General features: G+C 45.4%; 2 protein-coding genes across 4 annotated transcripts in view; both read left to right on the top strand.

Moving 5' to 3' along the window:
* Nucleotides 1-6,974, top strand: part of CHN2 (chimerin 2) — a 194,809-nt gene extending 187,835 nt beyond the window's left edge. For both annotated transcript variants that reach the window (XM_038389815.2, XM_038389816.2), the window contains 2 exons: nt 1,246-1,351; nt 5,179-6,974. In XM_038389815.2, the coding sequence (XP_038245743.1) occupies nt 1,246-1,351; nt 5,179-5,350 (278 nt within the window). In that variant the 3' untranslated portion in view covers nt 5,351-6,974. The remainder of the gene's footprint in view (nt 1-1,245; nt 1,352-5,178) is intronic.
* A 5,619-nt stretch (nt 6,975-12,593) lies between these two features.
* PRR15 (proline rich 15) lies at nt 12,594-16,376 on the top strand. Of its 2 annotated transcripts, XM_038389820.2 has the most exons (3): nt 12,594-13,219; nt 14,963-15,094; nt 15,445-16,376. In XM_038389820.2, exon 3 carries the CDS (start codon nt 15,570-15,572, stop codon nt 15,912-15,914), a length of 345 nt encoding a protein of 114 aa, XP_038245748.1. In that variant the 5' UTR covers nt 12,594-13,219; nt 14,963-15,094; nt 15,445-15,569; the 3' UTR covers nt 15,915-16,376. The 2 variants fall into 2 exon arrangements, with proteins under 2 accessions (XP_038245748.1, XP_043365055.1); XM_043509120.1 differs by lacking the exon at nt 14,963-15,094 and having other exon boundaries at nt 12,595-13,219.
* The last annotated feature ends 513 nt before the right edge of the window (nt 16,377-16,889 follow it).

Raw genomic sequence — 16,889 nt, 5'->3', positions numbered from 1 at the left:
TCTAATTATATTTTTACACATCACTTGCCAGAATTTATGCTCTTTTCTATTTTCCTCAATAGGATTTAACTTACACTTTTTAAAGGATGCCTTTTTAAAGCATGGATAAGCAAAAAGTATAATGTTCTAAACTATTCCCCTTTCCCTTCCTCCTCGCCACACACTCTTAATAATATCACAGGCCTCTCACTTATGCTCCTCTCTCTTTCTTGCCGCATCACATGAAATTCTTAAAGCTTGTCACTAATCTTATAAATAACATGTTAAAATCAATTTACCAGCATCAACTTACCAACCTTTTAAAAAGCCGGACAAAGATTTGTAGCCTTCTAAGGTTCAATCTGTTTGCGTTCCTAAGTTTTGATGAAAAATTATGTAGCAAATATAACTTTGACTTGGCTTGGAATATATAATGCCATATTCTTCTTATATAATTCCTGACTAGTAGTTGGACATTGCCAAATATTTTAAATTACCATCACAATTCCCACGTCACCATTATCTACAATACAATACATGATTTTGTGATGTTGTTTGATTTTTAGTTTCATTAGCAAATTTTTAGTACCATCCAATATATTTGACTGCTGCCTCAAAGGATATATTTAACTTAAATTCCCATTGTAAGGAACTCATGCAGCCTGTGTAGAGCTTGGATGTGAATTAGTATAACTTACCCCTTATTGGTCATTGCATACCAGAGGCCACCCAGGCTGCCTATATAAGAACTCAGTGAGTGCCCATCAGCATCTGCGCAGTGCAACAGCTGCCTGACTCCTCACCTGCTAGGTGTAGTGCTGTGTTCTTGAAATAAAGTCTGACGTGGCTTTCAGCTGAACCCAAATCGGTTGTGTTATCTTGTTCCATGACACCCATCTTTCTTTGACAGATAGTCCAGATATCACATAAAATCAGAGGCGAGATGAATGGTAGATGCAAGTCAGAATATTAAAAATACTGTAAGAGAAGGCTCAGGTGCTGTAGGCAGACATGCAGGCATAAAAGTAATTACACAAAGTCTCAGTTGTTGATTACTTCACAGGTTAAAACCATTTTATTAGCTACCTTGGCATCCTTGCAAAAACACTCCATATATAAATGTAATATTTATCTTCAGCTGCAGATTCAAGAACTGGACTATGCCATTTGTCCTTGTAAATGATTCCGTAACATTATTGCAGCTTCTTGCATTATTGCTATTTATATTTGTAAAACTACTGACATTAATTCTGTTGTGTTTTACAGAAATCTCTAATCCTGATGAACGATTAGAAACTGTCCATGAAGTACTGATGCTACTTCCTGCTGCGCACTATGAGACACTTAGATATCTAATGATTCATCTCAAAAAGTAAGTTAGTTTGCATGCAGAATAACCCTTGAACAGCTTACATCTTTCTGCTTTGAGAAAGAAATTATAAGCCTCCATCACAACCCAAAGGTTAAAATTACACTGGTACAAATAAGATGAGAATAAACAAGGAAGAAGAGTAACTTTGCACTTACAGAGCATAATGCCTTCCATCAGCAAATCTCACTATATGTTAGAAATGTTAATTTAGTTTTGTAATATGACCACACACAGTCACAAAAGAACAAAATACAATAATTTTACTATGTGAGACACAATAAATAATTAGGTTACACTTTGTATTACAACTGTAGTTACAGATGTAGTTAATGACTGTTCTTTGAATATGTGTCAGGGTGAACTCCATTGTAGGGGATCCATGCAAGACTGGAATTTCTCGGAATAGCGGTGTCCATCAGGGCCACACAGGGTCTCCTTGGGCTTCCATAAAAGTGCATTAAGGGTGAATCTCCCTCATTTTTCCTCTTTCCACCAATGGGAGTGAGATGGAACCTGGCAAGTATCCGACCCACTAATTCTTATTTTTGCCTAAGCTATCTGAAAATCCTCTTTAGAACTCTTCTGATTACCTTGATTTTTTACTGCTGTGATCACTTCGACCCAACTGGACTTGGTACTGACTGACAGCTAAACCTCCTGTACAAATCCCTCTGTAGAGGGGTCCTTAACATGGTGGACTCAAAACCTGTGGGCTTCACATACTGTCCATCCTATGATGGTCTAATTCTCTTAAAAGATGGCCTTGGAAGGTGCCTCAGCTGTCTAGGAAATCACACATTCTCAGCAGATGTCAGGGTGCATGTCATTCTCTGCTAGGACATGAGAGACACAAGGCTGAAGCTCCATCTTCTGGAACAATCCATGAAGGTCTCCTCTGACTCTGAGGAGATGAGCTCTAAGATCCTGCTAATGGACAAACCTCTCTATCACTCTCCCTATCAGCATCTCTGGCCAGACCCCTACACTGGAGTACCAGGAGGAACCAGATCCAGGGACAGAGCAACACCAGTGCCCTATATCACCACCAAAGGCCCTCATCTTCATCTCCTGACAAAGCAGTATCCTCAGCACTGCTACCAGCATTTCATGACTATAAATATTCCAAAATCTCCATGAGAAGACTGTTGAAACTCTGGCGATAGAGATGGTAGTGATCATCAGAGAAATCCCACAAGCAATTTGACATCCTGCCAGCTTCTGGTCCAGCCAGGATTGTCTTCCCCATAAACAGAGGACTGCTTGACCCACTTAAGGGCTTATGGCAGATGCTGTCTATGATAGCATCCATTGTGAAGCATGTCAAGAAGAGAAACCAAATACCTCCAATGGGATTTGAGTACTTCTATACTCACCCAGCCTGGGCTCTTTAGTTGTGTTGGAGGTATAAGAGAAATCTAAGTTGAGCAGGAGTACCCCCAAGGATACCCAAATGGCTCATCCTATTTGGGAGAAAGTCATACTCCTTTGCTTCTTTACAGCTGCGTGTAGCCAACTGCCAGGGATTTCTGACCCAGTATGACTTCCTAACATTGGGCAGGGTGTCACTCTTCCTTGAAAAGGTCCCACACAAGAGCAGGGAGGAGCTAAGAGATATAATTAAGGAAGGTCACTTAGCACCTATGATGGATGCTTCCAACACCTCTGCAAGGTCTTTGGCCATTGCATTGACAATGCAGAGAGAATCATGGTTCCAAGCATTGGGTATTCCAAGAGAGGTACAGGACCCATAAATATATAGCAAGTGCACTTACTAAAAGACTCAAAAGCCAGAGATTGCCCCTTACGGGTTCAGAAAATTCTCATCCAAAGCAGAAATTCGGCATCAGGAAGACTTACTCCTCCAAACAGAAAAGATGGTCTGGAACAGTACAGACCCAGTAGAGGCACCAATACTGAAAATCCTCAATTATATGCAGCTCCTAAAACAGGCTAGACTAGCATTTGGTTCTCTCAAGGTCCATCTAGCAGCAATGTTGGCATGTCACATGCCAGTATAGTTGCACTCTATCTTCTCTCATCCGGTGGTATCAAAATTCCTTAAGGGCATCCTTCGTATTTACCCTACAGTTAGAAACCTGACCCTTGTGGGATTTCAACATTATTCTGCTATAATTCATGGAGTCGCCCTATGAACCATTGTTGGAGTCTCACTGCATCATCTTACTATCAAGATGGTATTTTTGGTAACCTTCACTTCTGCATGGAAAGTCAGTGAGCTCCAAGTCTTCATGGCCAGACTGCCTTACAGATCTGTCCATGGGGACATTGAGACCACAACCCAAGTTCCTTTCTAAGATGGTCTTGATGTTCACCTGAACAAGTCTGTTACCTTGGCTGTGTTCTTTTCAAAGCTGCAAGTGCACTTGCTAAAAGACTCAAAAGCCAGAGATTGCCCCTTACGGGTTCAGAAAATTCTCATCCAAAGCAGAAATTCGGCACCAGGAAGACTTACTCCTCCAAACAGAAAAGATGGTCTGGAACAATACAGACCCAGTAGAGGCACCAATACTGAAAATCCTCAATTATATGCAGCTCCTAATATAGGCTAGACTAGCATTTGGTTCTCTCAAGGTCCATCTAGCAGCAATGTTGGCATGTCACTGCAGGGACAGAAGAAACTGCATGCCTTGAATGTACCCAGGGTTTTGCTATGTTACCTTGGTAGAATCAAGCCTTTTGGACTGCCTCTCTGCCTGTTTGTGGCCATTTCCAGCCCATCTAAGGCCAAGTCATCTGTTACAGAGGATCTCCAAGTGGATCACACAGTTCATTTCCACCTGCTATCAGCTGCCTGGAAAGTCTCTCCTTCTGAACATCAAGGTGCACTCTACCAGGGCACAGGCTGGTAAGCATTATACCTTTGACATGGCAGTCAGGGCAGACACCATGTTCAGGAGGGCAGTGCTACAATAACTGTGTGACTGGTATGGCTGGAACTCCTCACTTCAGCCGTTCTGAGAAGACACTGCTTGCAAGTCACCTACTGTGGGATCCACAGACACATACTTGAAGAAAGAACGGTTACTTACCCTCCCGTAACTGTTTTTTTCTAGATGTTGTAGTCTGTGTCGATCCCACGACACACCTCCATCACCACTTTTGAAGTCCTAGGCTAACAGGTTTTGAATTGCGAGAGAATTGAGGTGAGGATTGCAGCTGCCACACCCTTTATGCCCTTGAGGAATGAGTACGAGGAGACACAGGGCTCATGTATGGCCCTGATAGACACTGCTATTCAAAGAAATTCCAGTCTCACGTGCCTGGGCACATGTGCACTGATGATGGGATCCACACTGATTACATCATCTCAAAGGACCACAATTACTGGAGGGTAAATAACCATTGTTTACATTGCAATTATCCTGTGATTATTCTTTTTGATAAAATAATTACTACTAATTCCTTCTAACTGGAAGTGTAATCACATGACTGAATCACATCAATGTCATTCATAATATATATTTTAAGAATCCACATATGGCAACTACATTGTATTAATACTGGAGTTATCAGTTTTTTTGGTGAATCTTCCATTTATATGAATAAGTTGCATTTAAAAGTTTTCCATAAGCAAAACCACAGTGAAATTGCACTGTAATTGCTGTGTAACTACAATGAGATTACAGTCACTAAAGTGTAACTAAGATTGTATGTTGCAACAATATCATTATCAAACAATGCTTGAAGCAAAACAGTCCCATAACATGCTACTATATAATATATAATACTATATAATAATGCTACTATATATCATTTTTTCTAGTAAAGAAATTGCTACTTACTAATTTTATTTTTTCCTACTTTAGGGTTACCTTGAATGAAAAGGAGAATTTTATGAATTCTGAAAACTTGGGAATAGTGTTTGGACCTACTTTAATGAGACCTCCAGAGGACAGTACTCTTGCTACCCTGAATGACATGCGGTACCAGAAGCTAATTGTGCAAATTTTAATAGAAAATGAAGATGTTTTGTTCTAAACAATGAAGAAGTAACTTCATAGCCACCTGCTTTGAAATTATTAGTTTAAAGGAAAACCAACATTTCTTTATAGTTTAAAAAAAAGGAAAGAGAAAGTTCCTGGGCTGCACTTCATTTTCTGCAGTATTGCAGATGAATGCCAAAATGTTTAATAAAGCCTATGTCTTATAGACATATGCCTCTTTTTTAGAAAAAAAAGTCAGAAAAAAATCCTTTTACCTTGTATCTTTTGCCTTGCCTCATATGTATATTTGTTTTGAGACGTTGCAAAAACTTTTACTAAGGAACACAAAACATATTTTAATATGGCTAGAGAAGCAAAAAGGTACTACTTAATCAGTGTTACTTGTATACTGCTATACATTTCCCCACTCTGTAAGACATAATTATATGTGTCAGTCATGAAACAGAACCTATATTATCAAGATATTTTACTTTTATTAGCTGCTAGAATGGCATTTTATTTTAGCAATCAATAATTCAATGTGATGCATTTTTTCCATATATCCTCTCCTGCATTTTTGCTATGATATAATGAAAACATTTACCACTAGTGCAGTATTATCCTGACATACCTCTCTTATTGCAAATGTTTTGAAAGAAAGAGACTTCTGTTTTTAAAAAATGTGTATTCTCACTTTCTTTAGGTTTTTGTTTATATTTTAGGCATTATAAGATTGTATAGTACATTTTTAGTCATTTGATATTTTCTAACAAGTATAGTCTTATCATTTTCTTTTTCCCATCCAAAATGTGGTGTTGAAAGTTTTCATAAGTCTGGTGGTAGTATCAGATTCACATGCCAGATGTTTCTTGGAGTACAGTAATGTGTAAGTTAAGTGATGCTGGGACACTGGATATTTTCTGGCTTTGTTAAAAAGTTAGCACTTTTGTTTTGCTTAATTTTTTTTGTAAAAAGCAATTTGTCATGTTTCTGTATTTATAAATGTACAGTAAATCTGCTGAAAATGTGAGTGTTTCTCTTGAATGTGTTTTCTGATGGTTTGTTTTTAAAAACAAGAATGTGTAAGAAGTATGGGAGTTGGTAAATTTAATTACTACCGATTTTTTTATTTTCCTCCCCTCACAAATATTGACCTACATGGTCCGTAATCTAACTGAAAAATTTTCTAATGTTAAAATGGTTTCTCAGCATGAGATTTTTCTAAAAACATAGACAGGCGGCATACTTTACTACCAAACTGAATTTTCAGTACAATAAGGTGTAATCTCTCTCTGTCATTGTGTGGATCACATGCTTGGTAACTCAGTGACACAGTTTTCTGAATTATTTCAGGGAGCATAGCTTTCTATTCAAATTGAAAAATGTGTGTAACTATGATAATGAATGGGGGAGGGAATACTGTAAATTTGTTGTTCTTTAGAGAAATTTTTAAGGCCTAGGTAGATTAACTCAGATTGCACAGCAGATGCTAAATAGTTCTGATTTGCTGATACTACTATAGATTTGCCTAAATTGTACAGGTTTATTTGTTGTAGGTTCTGTACTAAATACTGTCATAAAAATGATCTGGAAATGGTTTTATTTTGTGAAGTAAAAAATGCTTTGTAATTTATGATAGTATAAATGGAAGGAAAATCCCATTAAATGTGTTAAGAGTTCTGGCATCTGTTGTTTTGACCATATAGCAACCTGTGAAACAAACCAAACTCAGTTTCTGTCAGTCTGCCCATCATTGCTGAAAAGTTCATTGCTGGTGAAACTCAGAACTTGTTTTACTGTCAACAGTTTTGAATTGGTAGTGGGATGTTAATACTTCTGCAACTTCTTTACTAAGCTCTGCCACCAAATTTCTATTCTTAGAAGGTCAAGGAAGCAGAGAATCAAAATATCCCAATCAGCTATACCACAATGCCTATTCCATGACACCAAAGCAATTTTTTACTCTACTTGCTTGCATGTAAGAGTTTGAATATGACAATTTTCCTTCATTTCTTTTCAGTCGGGATTGTTGTTGTTTAAGAGAGAGTTCTGTTTTACTGATACTTTTGAGTTGGAGAAAAGGCGAGCGAAGGTCTGCAATCCTACCTTTGACTGCTGCACCTCTCCTTATGTAGCGTGAATTGGTGCCTTTGATATACCTCATGCCCTGAGTGACCAACTACTGTAGAAGGTAGCGTCTTTAGAAATATCCATTTAAAAGCAGCTTTGGCTGGAGAAGACCTCTAATTGATACTATGGATGTTACTTTAAAAGAGAGAGTGAAGTGGAACCAGAGGGAGAGGTGAAAGCAATTATTCTTCTACACACTCCTAATGCTAATCTGGAATTATGGTTGGTCTCTGCCTCAGCTGGCTGACAGGTAGCATCACCTATGGAATGTGAAACTCCAGCTCCCCTCCTGCCATGTCCCTGGTTCGAGTTCTAATTGAAGCAAATGAAAAGCAAGCAGAGCCTGCTCCTGTGAAACAGAATGTCTGCCAAAGAACAGGGTCAGGCAAACAAACTTCTGGAAATCAGGAGTATGCGCCAATGTGTAGAGTGAGCTGGGTCTGACTGGATTTTACCAAGTCTCTTGGTCTCCCCTCACAGAACACAGCAGAGCCTGATGCTGTGATGGCTTCTTCCTCACCAGGCACTGCTAAAGAGTGGTGAGAGTAGTTTGCAAGATTCCCCTGTGGCGTGCATCACTTCACTTTTGGACCGTGTCCCTCAGGGGACACTAGAAGCAGATGAAGCTTCTGCTCTAACAAGAGTCCATTTTATTGGCAGGTGTCCCGGAGGTGAGAAACAGTAGTGTAGCTGAGGGTAAACATAGGTAAATGGAGAGCACCTGCTTCTCACTGCAGGCATAGGGACTTTAACTTAGATTAGTTTATCCACCCTTTTTTTTTTTTTTTTTACCACAACGCTACTGAGCATGAACCTTGCTCATGTCCATGTCCCTGAAGGGAGCTGTTATTCAACCTCCTTCTCCTTTAGTTCAAAGCGCTCTGTCAGCTCACTGCACATTCACCAGTACTGCAGGCACTACGCTCCCTCAAGTTTCTGCCATTCAGATGCCCTTGTGGCTTCTTCTTGTATATGAGTGCTGCTACTCTGCCTGCAGCCTATACCACTCACCAGCCTCAAGTGTCTTTCCTGTGTATTAGCAGACGGGGCATCAGTCACGTGACTCCCTACAATAATACTAATGCATCTTGGACCTACTTACATTAGCAGAGAAACATTCCATTTTTCTTCCTTCTGTTTCTTGGTGGTGGTTTGTAGGTTAGTACCTGCTATGGGTCCAGTAGTTGAATCTGTGCTGAATCTGACTCTTTAACCCCCCTCTTGTGAGGCTCACAGCCAGCTACTTCCAAGAGAGGGAAAACTGTGGAGGCGGTTGTATGAAGAACTAAAAATGAAGCTACTTAACAATAAATAGTATTCACATAAGATACAGGGCCCAGTTCTCTGCCAGTGTAAACAACTGAGCTAGTTTTAAGATGGAACTTGATACATTTATTAATGGAATTATATGATTGCCTGCATTAGCGGGGTACTAGACTCAGTGACCCAGAAGGTCCCTTCCTTATGTTCCTAACTCTGTTAAAGCTGCAAAACAGGTGTAACAGAGTGCAGAGCAGGCTCATTGGCTCCACATTCAGTTTCTCCCTGTTTTCAGTGGCTAACCTACCCCGTCAGCAGAGGAAGACTACAGACCAGAGTGAAATCTGAGGCATAGCTGGAAAGATAAATGACCCTGTGAGACATGGGTTACAAAGACAAATATGACCACAAATCTTTCTTTAAAATCCCTTGTCCTGCTAGGATCAGTGACACACCTCGTTTGCTATAATGGGTCACACCACAATTGTATGGGTCAGGCTGGGGAGGAAGTAACTGCAACTCATCAGACAATGGACCAATCAGATGATGGTAGGTGGTACGGCCAATCTGCTATAACATCTGTAGCCCCCCCCCACCAAAATATCTGAGCCACTCTGCTTCCTCTGGGCCAAATTCTCAACATTGCCCACAGCCCATGTAACTAGGAGTGTTCACAAGGGAGACTGTTGGGAAAAAGGAATACTCCAAGCCCACAGAGCCTCACCACAGCTACTACTGCACCCTAAGAGCTACAATAACTCCCAGAAGCTATTGCATCCCCCAACTCCATATGGAGGGAACGGCCATAGCTCTTGATCCACCAGCCATACCTAAGTGCCATGCTGAAGCATACAGGAGCCCCTTTAGAGTTTTGTTCCATAGAACATGGAATGCAGATTGTTAGCTGAGGCAGTCCCCCGAAGCTCTGAGACAACAGAAGACCGGGTTTTGGTCCTATATGCCCACAAAGAAAGGGCAGGAATTACCCTTTTTTGTATCCAGTAACGTATCTAGTTACATTACTATAGCATCTAGCTAACATACAGTAAAAGAATTAAGGCATCAGCTACTTTCCTATTTCTCTTATATGAACTCCACAACAGTATGTAGAAGCATGCTGACGAACTGCAAAGAGAAAATGCTCTCTGACCATGCAATCAGCAAATGCCTGAGTCAGCATTTAGAAAGAGGGGAGTAACAGCAGCATGTAAAGTTTTCACTTCCAAAGAAGCTGTTTCTATGTAAACACTAACCTTTGTAACACCTTTGTGACAGTCAGTATTTTATGACTTTGATCTGCACTGACGACTTTCAAATACAGAACAAGTTTTAGCATTCCTTTGGCCAGGCATGCAACCATACACATGCACACAGAGTTCATTTCCTTCCCTGCCCCCTATTAGAGAAAGGTGTGTGCCTCAAAACTTCATAGAAAATTTCAGACTGCCTGTGTCTTTCTCAAGAATGGACAGATCTCTTTCATTATATAATTTTAGAAACAGACCTGAATCAAAACCCCTGGTATGAATAACTGAATTTTGGGGAATTTTGACTCTTTATCTGAATTTAGCAATTCAGGCCCATAATAATCATAAAATAATAAGAAAAGTAGCATATCATAATTTCTCTGAGAAAGGTATGGAACCTGTTATTACTGGTCAATTATATTGATATAATACAATGGTCAGGTTATCTATCTGAATGCCTGGGGATTGGGAGTAGGATATTCTCATTGGAAGGCCCTTGACCCTGACATGGGTCTGATGGAGCTCAAAGCCATGATCCTACAAACACTAAAACAGGTTAGTTGATTGCTAGGATCCAGTGCAACACCCATGTTTTCTCTCAGGTTACTTAAGGGGAGACTCCCTCTTGTAGGGAGCATTTTATAAAGAATTACATATACACACTTGGAGTCTGCCCATTGCTCCTCTCCCCCATTAATACATACTTATTAATGCCCACATGCCTTATCCTGATGGGCACTGAGGGGAGCAAATTAGCCTTAATCAAGCATAAAATCATATGGGGAGACTATGCAGAAGAGAATTGGGCTGCAAGGTAGTATTCCATGCCACCATGCAGCAATCACAAGCTCATCCACATGATCCATATTCCATGGGACAATGAGGGAGGTGGACAGCCTGAGTGGGGAAGAATCAAAGGACACATGCTCTATGGCATATTTCTCCAGACAACGTCACCATTTTGAATCCTAAAAAATGCTGCTTGAGTTCACCCTACTGTACTTTCTCACCCTACCTAGACCCTGATCCTTTCAACAATTAGGCATGTACATTAAATCATTGGGACTAATCACAGTAATAAAGTTAAGCACCTGTGTAAGTGTTGGAAGGATCAGGGCCTAATGAGTCCCACTGGAGATGTCACATGGGCAGGATTGTTAGAGGTGGGGAGAACCAAAAGATGACAAGGAAGACAGTCTCTCTCCTTCACCAGCAGTCTGGCTAAAGCCAAGTTAAGCCACATGGCTGAGATCCTTCTGATTTTTTACCAATGGATCACAGTCTACACAAGCCTCCTGTTATTGCCATTCTATTGGGTAAGATAATGTCTCTTTACTAAGCCTGCTGCTGCCAGCTATGATTTCTAGCAAATGTTCTCCTTCCCATGAGTTTTAGTGTGGCCTATCCATATGGGTCTAATTCATTACTTGGTGACAATGACATTGATAAATCTCAGACAACAAATATTGATTAATTGATCCTCACTACACCCAGTGGTATAAACAAACAATTTCCTTTTCCCTACTGAGTAAACTGAGGCAGGAGTCAACTTCTTACCCAAGGTTATACAGCAACTCAGAATCCTGATTCCCACCCTCTCTGCTGGTAATACTAGATTGCATGTTTTCTCTTATTTTGGGGGTGTTAACTGCAGTAATTTTTTAAAGAGTGAGAGTGAATGGATTTAGAGATTTTCTTCAATACTACACATATTAATTTTTCTGGAAGCATGTCATGTGCATGCATGCACTACATGTGAAAAGCTGACTGGGATCTATAGCGATTCAGGTAATTTAGCTGACAACAACCGTCCGTTGTACATAGCCATGTGTTTTGTTACATACCCATAGAGCACCTGACCTAATCCATAAGGCAACTACCCTCTTCTCTTTCAAATCCTTTTTCTAAGATACACTTTTGCTGTGATGCCTGCAAGAAATCTGCCAATCAGTAGAAGGAGGCATTGGGACGTAGTAGAAATTTAACCAAAAAATAGTGTTTGTGCTTAATATAATGACAGGTTTCATAGTAGCAGCCGTGTTAGTCTGTATTCGCAAAAAGAAAAGGAGGACTTGTGGCACCTTAGAGACTAACAAATTTATTAGAGCATAAGCTTTCGTGAGCTACAGCTCACTTCATCGGATGCATCCGATGAAGTGAGCTGTAGCTCACGAAAGCTTATGCTCTAATAAATTTGTTAGTCTCTAAGTAATGCATCCGATGAAGTGAGCTGTAGCTCACGAAAGCTTATGCTCTAATAAATTTGTTAGTCTCTAAGGTGCCACAAGTCCTCCTTTTCTTTTTGTGCTTAATATGTCTCATCCCACCCATCACCTGTGTGTGTCTCGATCCCAGCGCTGCAATCGGATCTACATCTGCCATCAATGGGGCTTTCAAAGGTCCACTCACACTGATCCAATCAAAGCACAATTTAAGAGACTGTGAGTTCTTAAGGGTAGGGACCGTGCCTTTGTATATGCCTATATAAGGCTGACACACAGCGAGACTTGAATGGAGCCGCTGTACTACCCATTGTAATCATCAAGCGCATTTTCATTAAACATTGGGGGGAGGGGGGGGCGGATGCTACTTTGAAAACAAACGTTGGGCTTGAGAAAGAGAAAATTCTTCCCTCCCACCGGCGTCACCGTAGCCGTGACACCAGCGCGCCCGCGGAGCTGCACTGCCTGGCGGCTCCAGTCCTGCCCCGGGCTGCTGCGTCACCTTCGGCCGGCCACATTCCCCCCCCCCCGCCGCCTGTCACGGCCGCGGCGGGCGCTCTGTGGGGCAGGGGCGCTCTCTCCACCCCGCCGGGCCGGGCTCCGCAGCAGCCAATGAGCTTCCCCGCCGGGGAGCGCCAATGGGCTCACCTCCACCTGCCTCCTGCCCAGCCGCGAGGTACGCGGCCGGGCAGGCTGGAGAAAGCGAGGCGGGCGGGCCAAAGCAAGTGTCTATTGAAACGCATCCGCCGCGCGGCCTGTCTCGGCCGCCCCGGAGGGACGGAGAGGGGCAGGGCGGCTTCTCCGGCGGATGTTGCCCGAATGGCCAGTTAAGGAGCGGCTGGGAGGCTCACCTGCAAAGCGGGCGGGCGGGCGCCTGAAGGTCTGCCCCGGCCTCTGCCGGCGGCGCTGGCAGCAGCAGCCTGTTGCATTGGCCGCGGGAGTTCCCCTGGGAGCCGGCTACCTGCGCTCTCCGCCCCGCAGGGACACTCGCCACGGCTCCCCCTTGCAGGCGCGGGCCCTAGGGCGGAGGGAGCCCCGCCGCCGCCCCTCGCAGATTCCCGCCAGGTGAGAGCTCGGCCCGGCTTTGCCCCCGCGCGCAGGTGCCTCCCTCTGCTTCCCGCCGGGCTCCTTCCCTGCTCTGCCCCGGCCGCGGGCGCCCCGAGCCGAGCGCCGCTGGGGCCCCGCAGCGGGCGGCTGCCGGCGGGGCGCTCGCGAGGCGGGGGCCCTGCGCTTAGCCCAACGCCCTCCCCGGCCGGCTTCGGCCCGGCCCCTCTGCAAAACTTTCCCCGGCGCGTGTCCTCCCCCCGCCCGCCTCTAGCTGGGGCCCGGGCACCCTCTGACTTGTTGCCTCCCCAGGTGACTCGCCCCATGGGAGCCAATTGCCGCTGGTGGCCGAACTCCGCTGCACCTGGCTGGTTGCCGGCGACACCGGGCCCGCAGGCTGCCCTGGCCCGCGCGCCTTTACCAAGGAATACGACACACTGCGCCTGCCACCCCCCCCCCCCCGGGGTCGCCCGCTGCGCGCGGGGGCAGCTTCTCCCGGCGCGCGGGATGCAGCCTCTTGGCAGCGGCTCCTGTTCTGCGCCTCGCTGGTGTCCGGCCTGCGCTGCTCTACCCCGGGCTGGCGCGCGAGGAGCCTGCCCGTTCGGAACCGCTCTGTTCACGCCACTTGCAGAGGCAAGCCTCGGGTCGCGGTGCTGGCGCTGAGTTCGCCTGGGTGCGCGCTTTCTGCTTTACGAGTCTGTTGTGGCTCTCTCGCCCGCTCGGTGGCTTTGGCCTTGCGCTGTAAAGCAGGGCAGGGCAGGATCTTGTGGGATGGAGACCCTCGGGGCATTCGTGGGCGTGCAGTTACCCCTATGTGCATCCAGAGGTGAAAAACCTTTGGCGGAGGATCAATTGCACGGATAGGGGAGGGGAGAGCTTGGCTCGGATAAAACCTGAATAAGTCCATCTAAAATTCAGTTCAGCGTTTACCTGGCCTGGTTCTGCGCCTGGCGCTCTGGTTTAGTGGAAGTACCGAAGTGTTGTGAGAGGAGCTATGACTTGTGAAAATTGTGGCACTATCACAAGACCTTTGGCTTCACTCTCGCAGAACAAAGAAGCCCTCCTGACTTCTGCTAAGCGTCCGACTCTCCGGTTGAAAAGTTAAAGCAAAGTCCCCTCCCCAGTTCCTAGTGATCTGCACACGTGCAAAAACTTGGGGTAGGGTTAGTTCTCCAAAGGAGGGGCTTTTTTGGACTCCAAATGAATAGATTACTCCGCTCTTCACTACTTTGTGTTTAGGTTAGTCAATCTGTATCAACCCTATCTTTTTTAAATCAGGGAAATGGTGGTGGTTTGCGATACTAAGAATCAATGAGAACTTGTGGGGTTTATGACAGAATAGCAGGGACGTGTCCGTCCTCAGTCTAGAGTTGTTTGCAGCAATGTTGTAGCCCTGCTGATCCCACGGTATGAAAGAGACTAGGCAGATGCACGAATTGGTCCATAACAAGATATTACCTCGCCGACCGAGTCTATCCCGACTGTCATACGAAGATCCCTGCAAAATAGGGACCGCTCTGGAGGCCTGGTGTGCTCTTAATGACCTAAAAAAAGAAAGGAGTACTTGTGGCACCTTACAGACTAACAAATTTATTTGAGCATAAGCTTTCATGAGCTACAGCTCACTTCATCGGATGCGTTCAGTGGAAAATACAGTGGGGAATCCGATGAAGTGAGCTGTAACTCACGAAAACCTTATGCTCAAATAAAGTTGTTAGCCGCTAACGTGCCACAAGTCCTCCTTTTTCTTTTTTGTGAATACAGACTAACACGGCTGCTACTCTGAAACCTTAATGACCTAAGTGATGGTTGCTTGATCCATCAAGAACTGCAGGAAGGGGGCACGCTGGACATAAGCTCTTTCGTGGCGTTAGCCTTATTTCCAGTGCTGTGATCGTGAGTATCTCTGGAAACCACAACCCCCTGTCTTCACTGAGACAGCTCACCCCCGTCTGATTCCCGCAGTTAGTGTCCCCACCCACTCAGCGGATACAGCCACCTGGGGCTGGAGGGGCTCTCAAGCCCAGCCCAGTTCCTGGGGCAGCGGCTGGCATCTAGTCAGCGGGTAGGTTCGGGCTCAGAGCCAGCCCCCGGGGAGAGAACACCCTGTCTGTGCGACTCGGAGCAGGGCAGGCTGCCTGCCAGCCTGGCCTCCGGCCCTCTCCCTCTCCTCCTGCCCAGCCTGGTCAGTTTCTCCGCTCTCCTGCCCTGGCAGCGGTCACTCCCTCTCCTTTCCTCCCGCACAGGAGCCGCGCCGCGAGCGCCCCGGGGACTTCCCTGCCTCGCACGTGGTCGCAGCTCGGGTGAGCCGAGCCGGAGCAGGGAGCGGCTGCCTCCTGCCCCGGCGGCGGTGGCTGAGCGCTGGGAGAAGATGGCTGACAGCACCGCGACCACGGGCTCCTTGTGGAAAGCGCTGACCAGAAGCAGGAAAAAAGCCAAAGAGGGGCTGGTGGCCGGAGCGCCGCCGCCCCCGCCTGAGCCCGCCCTCCCGCCGGCGCCCCCCGGCCCGGACTCTCGGGAGAACCAGCAGCCCAATTTCAGCAGCAGCGAGCCCAAATTGGGCGAGAAGCCCGGCGGCGGCAGCCGCAGGAACCTGAAGATCTCCCGCTCCGGCCGCTTCAAGGAGAAGCTCAAGGTGCGAGCCCCTCTGCTGGCCGAGAGCCCCAAGCTGTTCGAGGGCAGCGCGCCCAGCCACGCCAGCGAGGAGAGGCAATAGCTGAGGCTGTGCGCTGCCCTCCGGCCGCCGGCTGACCGAGACTGGCCCCTGCAGCCGGTCTCCCAGCTCTCACTCTTCCACCACCCAAGGAGCCCTGACTCCGTGTGGGCTAGAGGAGGAGACACCTGCTGCTTTGGAAACGCCTTGGGTGCCTCTCGTCGCTAGGAGGAGGCCATCTGTCCCCGGGGGGGGGCGGTGACCCCGCTGTAACCAGGCCAGGGACGAACCTTTCTCTCGTTTGGATTCCGAATTTTGGGAACAAAAATAATCCCAGCGCCGTGTGTCTCTGTTCCTGGCTGCTGCACTTTGGACTGGAGTATCACCCTCGCTGGCTGGAGTTGACAAGTGCTGCCCTGCTGCTTATTTTAGGGGGGAGGGCGGGGGATACCTTTCTTGATCACAAATAGCTCAAGCAAATGGGGATGAGTTTTAATTATGAAATAAAGATGAAGTGTAAATGCAGATTTTCTTGGTCGGAACTGAAGGTGCAAAAACGCTAGGAGCTGAGGAAGACAATGCACTGCCATGCATTACTAGTGTGCTGTAGATTAATAACGCTTATAAACCAAAGTCTAGAAGGAGCATAGGAACATGTTCAATTACATTCACGTTAGAATAGAATATGTTGTAGTGTCAGCACCAGGGCAACCTATGTCCCTCTAGACGGCAGACTCCCCCCCTTTCCAAATAGGTGGCTATCCTTTCTTAGTTTTCTGACCCAGGGGATTATTCATTGCTCTAAAACACTAAGATAAACCCTCTTTTTTTAAAAAAGAAAAGGACTTGTGGCACCTTAGAGACTAACAAATTTATTTGAGCATAAACTTTCGTGAGCTACAGCTCACTTCATCGGATGCATTCAGTGGAAAATACAGTGGGAAGATTTATATACACAGAGAACATGAAACAAAGGGTGTTATCATACACACTGTAAGGAGAGTGATCACTTAAGTTGAGCTATTACCACCAAGGGGA

Source organism: Dermochelys coriacea, chromosome 2 (assembly GCF_009764565.3).
Source record: "Dermochelys coriacea isolate rDerCor1 chromosome 2, rDerCor1.pri.v4, whole genome shotgun sequence".
Classification (NCBI taxonomy): Eukaryota; Metazoa; Chordata; order Testudines; family Dermochelyidae; genus Dermochelys; species Dermochelys coriacea.
This window is presented reverse-complemented; position numbering and strand designations above follow the sequence as displayed.